The sequence below is a fragment of the Lutjanus erythropterus genome, chromosome 3 (assembly GCF_056507025.1).
Source record: "Lutjanus erythropterus isolate fLutEry1 chromosome 3, fLutEry1.hap2, whole genome shotgun sequence".
Lineage (NCBI taxonomy): Eukaryota > Metazoa > Chordata > Actinopteri > Lutjaniformes > Lutjanidae > Lutjanus > Lutjanus erythropterus.
In genome coordinates, this window is record NC_139319.1 from 18,911,772 (window position 1) to 18,921,429 (window position 9,658).

General features: G+C 37.5%; 1 protein-coding gene across 1 annotated transcript; it reads right to left on the bottom strand.

Annotated features, from left to right (window-relative positions):
- Window positions 1-271: 271 nt before the first annotated feature.
- On the bottom strand, window positions 272-5,125 carry LOC146329921 (uncharacterized). Its single transcript, XM_084714457.1, has 15 exons — window positions 5,037-5,125; window positions 4,462-4,530; window positions 4,234-4,377; window positions 2,576-2,659; window positions 1,848-1,868; window positions 1,733-1,753; window positions 1,608-1,634; window positions 1,458-1,484; window positions 1,327-1,353; window positions 1,196-1,225; window positions 1,084-1,113; window positions 901-936; window positions 749-784; window positions 498-608; window positions 272-298 (listed from the first exon to the last, which is right to left on the bottom strand). Exons 1-15 carry the CDS (start codon window positions 5,115-5,117, stop codon window positions 272-274), a joined length of 771 nt encoding a protein of 256 aa, XP_084570583.1. The 5' UTR covers window positions 5,118-5,125.
- Between the last annotated feature and the right edge of the window lie 4,533 nt (window positions 5,126-9,658).

Here is a 9,658-nt window from a genome sequence, read left to right on the forward strand (position 1 = left end):
CTCTTGTGTGTGTAAACAACTTGCTGTGTGTGATTACTTTGGCTGCTACTTTGTGCACAGACAGAGTGCTTCAAATTATTTAATTGTTCCTCCAGAGCCTATGATCAGAATTGTGTCCATAGCAACGCCCTGTTATACATGGCAACGGTCTGTTCTTCTGTTTTTCAGAAATAACAGACCTTAGAACGCTGTCATTGACCACAGAACAGAACTGAGTATTTAACAAAACCATGTAAAAAAAAAAAAGGATATACCATAAATAGTTGTTCAGTTATGTGAAGTATGCAAGGCATTCAGACTAATGAAAAAACATTGAAAACAGTGAAAAAACAAACATGAGGTTTTTCACACAATGACATCATTATGTGCAGTTTCAGCACCGCTGACTCCAATCACCCTCCTGTGTCCCTGAGTGTGAACTACAGAGTGTAATGCATATTTATCTTGTTTTTTTTTCCACAGAGCTATAGTGTCTTTGCATTTCATCATGAGCTTACCTTTGCACCAGGGTTCCTCCTGTGGGGCCGCCTGTGACCTCTTGAAGGTCTTCGAGGTCTTCTAATACCGTGGCCAGGCCTAGGATTGACTCCATGCTTTACATCAGAAACCTGCGTGAAGCAAAGATGAAGCGATATGTACAGTAAATGACTCTCTAATGAACTGCCAGGTAACAGGTACAGTATGGTATGTTGCAGCAGGTCTTCATCATGTACGAGGTGGCATATGCTTACAAATATCCTGTACTTACAAGTTTCACAGCCCCGTACTCAATGGAGACTTTGTCCTTAAAATGGAAAAAGAGAAATTATGATTATTATTGCAGACAACTCAAAAAGTACACTAAACACATCATAAGACATAAGACATCATTTTTAATTCTGCAGTGAGAGAGAAGATTACTGGCTCTGTGGTGTTGTAGGTGAGGTTCACATAATGCTGAAATGGAGATGAAGAGAAATAAAAATCACAATGCAGTGATTAAAAGTAAAATCAATGATCAAACCAAGCAAAATGAACTATTAACCATATACTCAAAGCCAAAACAGTCTAGACACAGTAATAAACATAAATATCTTAGCATACCCCAATTTCCGCAGACTCCTGTCCTCCACCCTGTCAAACAAGCAACAGTAAAAATCAAACCAGCTGAGTCACACTGTAATAATTACTACAAATAATTTAATTATCTTTATACCATGTGATGATGACGTCCTCTTCCACCATGCTGTGGATAAATTAGTCATTAGTATTCATTATTAATGAATAAAAATATTTATTGTCTTTATTTTGATTCTTTAACTAAGTTAAATTAGGTTTATAGCCTACCATATGATGATGTCCTCTTCCGCCAAACTATGAATAGATTGTCAGTCATTAGTATTCATTAATCTTTATAGTCTTTCCTCTGATCATTTAACTGTGATAACAAAAAATTTAAAAAATCATCAGTCACTTACCTTTGGCATCAGAAATATGTTCTTCCCCTGCAAGAATTTTGGGTGTCAGTGGAGTCATTTAATTACATGGTGTAATTTACAACCTAAAGTGAATTATTCCTCAATAGAAGTTTAATCAAGTAATTGACTAAGTCAAATCATGTTTCTTACCTCCTTCAGGGCTACAGGAGTGTTGTTCTATAGATTAAAAACATGTTTGGTTGAATTTTTTTTATATTCAGTGAAGCCACTGCTTTGTCATGTCATGCAAACAATATATTTTATATCATCCTTACCTGAAATGTCACATTGACAACCTAAAGAATAATTACAGTCATAACAAATTAGAGTTTTGCCAACTGTTAAAAGTGTGTTACAGTAATACCACATAGAGAGTGACAGTGGGCCTACCTTGAACGTAGGAATAAACTCCTAAAACAAACAAAAAGTAACTGATTATCATATTCAATCAATGCAAGTATACAGTTTTGCAATCAAATTCTGTGTGCGATCCATATGCACAGCCTTGGGATCCAATTCCGTGTATTCGGCTTGCAGATTCTTCTCAGCTGATTTTCGTACCTTTTTGAGGTGTCTATTGTTATTCTAACCAACTTTAGATGAAACAATGCGCTCCTCTGTAAAATGAAAGCCATGATGGCCTTGTTATGCTGGACTCAAACTGTCTCATAGTCCCTCAGAATTTTTGCTGGTGGTGAGTATATCCTATTACTCAACACCCGACACCTACTGAACATAGCTCGCTAATTCTTGTCTCATTTGTGGTCTGATAAGCAGTAAATTAATCAAATCCAGTGCCTCATATCAGTATTTAACATACAGCCCTAATACAGCCTCTATGCTTCACTCAAACTTTTCACTTTGTTCTTCAGAATTAATATTTCCCATTAACCAACACCAGGCGACCAGTGAACATAGAAAAATAGAAGCTAGCTATCCAATTCCAAATCCCAATTCCAAATGGGAACATAGCGATCAAGGCTTTAATTGTACATAAGAGGTTGGAAAAAACGCTAGATGCATCCTGTGTGAACTTAAAACTTTAACGAGACCAAATTTGTTACACCTTTGGCTTACATTTTGCGTTTAAATACGTCTGAATTTAAGCGTGAGCCTACCTTTGAAATGTTCTTCTTGTTGTGCCAATTGCCTCCTTGAGGTCTCCCAAAGTGCTGGCTGGGCCCAGGCATGACACCAGGAACCTGCGTGAAACAAAGAAATTACTTTCTAATAAGGTGTCAGGTAATGGTATGGTGCGGTTCCAGCTGGTCTTAAAAACATCTTGTATCTAGTCTGGTGCGTCTCTCTTCTTCTTCTGCAGTTATTTTTACTTGGAGGCTCTGTTTTTAATATCTCTTGATGCGTATAACAACTGACATTACTGACACTGTTAAAAATTACAGCTAACAATCACACAAATTTGCCTTAATGTATTTTGTGTAGGAACTGACCAGACAGTTTTATTTGCATGGACGTTCTGCTTTATGATTTGTCTCTGTCAGGTATGTTTTGTTGTAAATGGGCTTATAATGTCTGTCTAATATTTTAATATGAACTTCTTTGTACTATCCTGCTATGGGAGAGGTGGTTGCTATTCTTTGGAAATTTATTATCACAATCCATCCTATACTTTCTCACAGTCAACTGCATATTTTTGGTCTTCACCTGTAGATAACTTTATATAGATTTTAGATTACTGACACTCATAAGGCTGCCTAACAGCTAACTGTGAAGCACTGCTTACTGCTATCTTAAAGTAAATTAAGTCTTTTCTTTATTTCAGTTGTGGAGGAGATGGAGCCTGCATGGAGGTTCTGCTTTGTGTCTCTGTAAGGAAAGTTTTATTGAGACTTTTTATTGTGTGCCACATATTTCATTACACGCCTGTTTTTAATGGGTGTGGCTGGGGCTCAGTGGTAGAGAAGAGTCGTCCACTAGTCGATCCCTGGCTCCCTCGGTCTGCACAAGGAAGTGCTCACGGGCAAGATACTGAACCCTAAACAGCCCCCGAAGGCATAGGCCTCAGTTTGTGAGCAAATGTTTAGTTTAAGAGCCTCTGATATTAGTGTACGAATGTGTTTGAATGGGTGAATGTGACGTGTTGTAAAGCGTTTGACTGGTTATAGGACGAGAAAAGGGCTACATAAATGCAGTCCATTTACCATTTACCAATGTTAATGATCTAAGTCTCATTTTTACAGTTTTTACAATTCATTGTTCACAATTTACTGCCTATATTTTGGTTATATTGCATCTGCCTCCACATGTCGATATATAGCTTTAAGCTTGATAGCACTTATAAGGTTAAATTTAAAGCTATGGTAACCTAAGCTAAAACAGGATTACCTCTCATTGTCAGGATCAACAAAGATAATCTACAACAAGATCCTAGTGTCACGGCGTGTCCATTACTAACCAACACAACACAAATGCCACTCATGTAAGTATAAGGAAACAAGCACAAAACCTAATTTTATTTATCTACAAACAATTTTCTGAGCAGGTTACAGGACTGGAAGCTTGCTTAACACATGATATCTTGTTTTTTTTTATTAATGGTTTTGTAGGGAATTGTATGGCATAACTAAAGTTGGATGAATGACGTGTTATCTGTCTGATGCTGGTTGCTTGGCAACATCATTTCTCATAATCCCCCCCCAAATTTTCATATTACATTTTATTATGACTGAAACAAACTCTTGGGCAAAAAGTGAGCTTCCCAAAATGTATCTGTATAATGAGACTACCCAACTCAGTGATATATTTTGTTAAATACCTGTATTTCGCTCTCAGTAGAAACTTCAGAAGGTCTTTCTAGCTGGTGGTCATTCCCATCAGTCCCGTTCATGGATTCCCATGAACGTCCATCTCCTGGTGCAGCAGTGAGCTCATCTGGGAACCACGGGGGTGTCTCATCTGTCTACTCCAAACAAAACAAGACTTGTTTCTAACCACCATGTCTTCCTAATTAACCAATAACTATGTGAATTGAAACACTACGTACTGATAATGGGTGGCCTCCTGACCCTCCGTCTCCATAGGCCCGTGTCACCAACTGCTCATCGTCGCCACGCTAAAGGTGGTTGTATGCAAGTCAGTGAGAACAGACAAATTATAAATGACCAGTTCAAAGCAGAAGTTTTCCTGTGCAATTAGATCACCCCAAATATTATTATAATGTAATTTAGAGGCATCACACCAAAGGACAACAAAACATACACTTTTTGTAGTGGATCAAAAAAAGTTACAAATTTAAACAATTCTGAGACAAAAATGTACCATATACACATTTAGGATGCTTCAGTAACACGATCTTGAAGGGGGTCCAACTAAACTCACACTGGAGGACATGGTTTTCAGTGATAACATGTATGAAGTTCCTGCACTTTTAAAAATATATATAAATATAAGGAATTTACTAAAAAAAAAGACACTTGTAAAATTATGCCTGGAGAACGTATCAACATTTTTGTACTTTTCTTTTTAATTTACAGTAGCTGTAACTTTAAATGATTAGCACCAATTATATTTATTTTTATCTTGTGTGTATATATATATTAATCCAAAAGCAATACTCACACAAGCAGATACTGCTGACAAAAGTAAAGCTGTAATACACCAGAGCTGCATTGCTTCTATAGAACCTGCAAAAAATGACATAGTTAATATTTGACTCTGAACTCTGAAGATGAATCTTACCAGTTTATGTACACAAACACACCAGACATTTCACATAGCAAGTCACTTACTGTATACTACTCACCTGTACTGTGCTGTAAATATGTGTGTCCTGTTATGCATTGATACTTATATCAGACAACCAACATTGAGACACACCACATATTTCTCAAATGCAAAACAACAGTTACTTAACACATTGTTTGCTAATGTCTTCTTAACTTTGATCCCTGTTCTTAACAACAGCACATGATGATAACAATGATTACTGGTAGCAGTGATTAATAATAAAGACATAAACACTGGAAATAGAAAATCTCTTTGGGCCATTTTAAAAGAGACTGTTGTACACACTTTTCTTTGGGCAACAGAGTTAACAGCAGCCAGTAATTTCCTAAAACAAGAGAGTAAAAAGACATGCATGCTTCTTTGGGTGTTGCCTTGGATGTGTGGTCAGTGTAGACAGGGTAGGCAGCACCAAGGTTGAAAACAACAATACATAATAGTTGTATCTATTGATATAATAGTTGTATCTCTTGATAATATTGACCATGCCACAGCTTTACTTTCTATGGCTGTTCTATGTCTTGTGATGTGACATCCTGCATGGGTCCAGTTTTGCAAACCTGCATGCTTGCTTTGCTGCGCTGAAGCTGCTGACCTGTTGTCCTCAGCAGCGACGCGCCTAGCTTGTGGCTGTCAACAGCTTATACTTTTCGGCACTTCTCACAAGCAGCAAACAGCAGACTTGACCTTTAACATGAACTTTAATTCTCCACTGGATATTTATGCCTTTATGTCGTCCATTTTAGCAATCAGCCAGCCTACAGCGCTGTAAGATCAAACAAGGACATCCTGTTGTTTGGCAGGATGTGGGATCGAAGGTTGCGTCATAGGCTTTAACATTAAAATCCTGTTGGCTGATTAGGCTTCATATTACTTTATTAAATGTTAAAAATATTGTTCAATCATTTTCATTTTTGATTTGTCCAGGAAAAATATCATTGCACTGTACATCTTATATTATTGCAAATTTATATAATTACCTTTTTTTAAAAAAAAAAAAAAAAACTTATTACAAGACTTTTTTGCAGGTTGCCCGGCTGGAGTAGGACTCTAATGACATTCACTTCCTCTTATTCTGAACAGCACTCTTCTGAGTTGCAGTGAGTGAGATACCTGGTTAGCTTGTTACAAGACCAGTAGTGTCTTTGTATTAAAAGGACATTGACGCCATGTGGAAAATATTACCTACAGTTGAAAAGACTGATTTTTTTCTCAACAGTTTGCCAGTGATTGCACATAGCTTTAGCTGCTACATAGCTGCTACAACCTTTTTGCTTGGATGCCTTCGCGGTGGTAGTCAGCGTGGATACTTCTTTCTTTGAATACATGTTCAACTTTGTTTTTTACGAAGAAAAGGAGCTGTGGTCCCTAATGGAAAACCAGCACCTGACCTGTGGGATCTTACCCAGTGGAAGGGGTAAATGTTAAACTGTCTATTCTCAGATCGTCCTGAAAACCTTCAGCAAGGCCTTGGATGACCATCACAGGCTTCATGTCAGCGTGCAAAATGCATAAAGAGAAAGGGAAAATCTTAAAAAGCCTCATTGAAGTGACCTTTTACATTGCCAAATATAAGAATTTTCCACCACATTTTCTGTGTCAATGACCCCCCTCACTCTATTGATGTTTATTGTGTAATAAGAGTCTACTCTCTCATAATATGTCTATTAATTAGGTGTGATTATGTGTTTGCTTACTTCCATAACCTAGGTGTATTTGTTGATTTTTACCCTAACTAATGTGCACTCTGTTTTGTATAGCCGAGTGTAATATGAACAGCTGTGTTTATTGACATAATGCCACATTTATGGGTGATTGCCTGCCCAGGCAAAGATTTCACCACACATTACTGGGTGTTGCCTGATGATTCACTAAGTCATTTGATTTGTAATCATTAGACCAGACTGATTTGCCAGTACTCATGGGGGGAGAATGAAAAGGCTGAGACTCCATAACTGTGGTGATATAATTTTTTTCTGACTGTACTTGAATTTTAGACAAAGCATATGGACAATAGTGTATTATTTCTTTTTCCTTCTATTAAATAAATGGTCCAGGCGTGTTATCTGTCACTGATAATTAGGGGTAAAAATGTAGAGGTGGAAGATTTCCTAATAATTGAGGTTTCCCCCAACAACAACATCTGGCCCTGTGTCTGCTGAAGTTCTCAAGACTTGAAGGTAAGTATAAGACACTTTTGTTTCTGTGTTTATTTAGGTGAAATGGTAATTTGGCCGATATTTTGGAAAAGCTGTTCATCTGAGCTATATATATAATGAAAAAGTGGGTAAACACAAATGATAGAACAGTTAGAACCATCTAGTTCTAGCTTGTCATTCTTTAATATTTCCTTCTCAAAAGGTGTGTAACCATGCTGAGGGTAGCATTGGTGCTTGGATGCCTCCTGAGCCTCACTCTGGCTCATCCAGTAAGTGTTATATTCTTATATAATCTTTGCAATATCATACCAGTGTCCTAACATATTGATACCATTACTAATATTGTAACAGAATAACGCAGTCAATACAACATGTGACTTGTGGATTTTTTACAGATGGAGGAGGCACACAAACGACTTGCTCGATCAGACTCTAACTCTGGCTCCAGCTCTGACTCTGATGAGGTGAGGCGTCTTCTCTTTTCTTTAGAATTCAACATTTAACACACCTGAATGTCAGTTATTGTAAAATTCTGAAACTCATCTGCTGTATATCTGACAAAAAATGTTTTTGATTTTCTTGAAGGCTTCCACCACTTAGACTACAACATCAACTACAACTACTGCAGCACCTGCAACCACTACTGCAGCTACTACTACTACTACTACTACTACTACTACTACTACTGCAGCTACTACTACTACCACAGCTACTACTACTACTACTACTACTACAGCTGCTGCTACAACATGAAATCTGACAATAATACATGAATGACATACATTTTTAACTTCAAGTTTGTTTTTTCAAATTCCAATGAGTTTGTTTTAACCAGAGTGTTGTCACACCCATCACTTTATTTCAAATAAAAATGTGGATCAAAATAATTGTATTCTCTGTAGTATGTGCTAAATAAACTTCAGGGATGTTAAACACAGGCATAACATAGACATGTTTGTTTTTCTTAAAGTCCATATGTATGAAAAACAATGAATCTGTGTGTAGATACGTGTGTATCATAGAAATGGTTTGTCTCTCTGTCTTGTGAGGACTGTGATCAGAAGTCAGTACTCTTGGGTATCAGAAATAAGATGTTTTTTGCAACTTTTTGAGCAAAACAAAAGGGGTTGTACTGTACTTATTCTGGAGGAAGGTCTTCCAAAGAAATGTAATGGGTCACATCTTATAGGCACAGGGGTGGGAAAGGAGTACCAGATTATTACACTCAAGTAAAAGTAATATTTCTTTAAAGACATTTTACCCAGCCACTGTCTGTGTAAAATGTACTTAGACAATAAGTAAGTTTGTTAGTTAAACTAGTTTCATATGGGTTGAGCTGTGTCACTTATAAATATGCCACTTTCTTTTTCTGTGTTGCCTCACTAAAATTAACCAGAGAAGAGAAGAATACTCAGACAATGACCAACCCTGTAGCAGGTGAAGCAAGCAATAGTACACGTAAGCCACATAAATAATCAAGACAACAAAACATAAATATATACAGTATCATATGACAGTAACACTCTACAAAAACAACATTAACCCTGTGCATATTTTCCTAGGAAAATCTCCATCAGAGCTACTGTAGGAAGCAGATAGATATCTATATTGAATAATAAAAAGAGCCACAACCATGAAGCAAATGAACAATATGTGTCTAAAATCTGTGAGTCCATGGAGTAAAGAAATGGTAATTAACAATACAAGAAATTTTAAAAATGGAGAATAACTAACGAAAGATGGTGTTTACGTGGATGAGTTATGAGGCCATTTATGAATTTAATGAAGTAAGTAATTCATTCATTCATTTTCTGTAACCGCTTATTCCGTAAGGGTCGTGGGCTGCTGGAGCCTATCCCAGCTGACATTGGGCGAGAGGCGGGGTTCACCCTGGACAAGTCGCCAGTTCATCACAAGGCTGACACATAGACAGACAACCACTCACACTCACACCTACGGGCAATTTAGAGTCACCAATTAACCTAGCATGCATGTCTTTGGACTGTGGGAGGAAGCCGGAGAACCCGGAGAGAACCCACGCAGACACGGGGAGAACAAACTCTGCACAGAAAGGCCCTGCCCCAGTAAGCTGGGGGATCAAACTCAGGACCTTCTTGCTGTGAGGCGGTAGTGCTAACCACTGCACCACTGTGCCGCCCGTGAAGTAAGTAATTAATTTATTAAAATAAATACACACAGTATATCAAAATAATTTACAAAAACGCAGATCTTTGGAAAAGAGACAGAAATGCTCAATGTACACCGTTAAGTGGAGAAGTACACACACATGATCAGCAT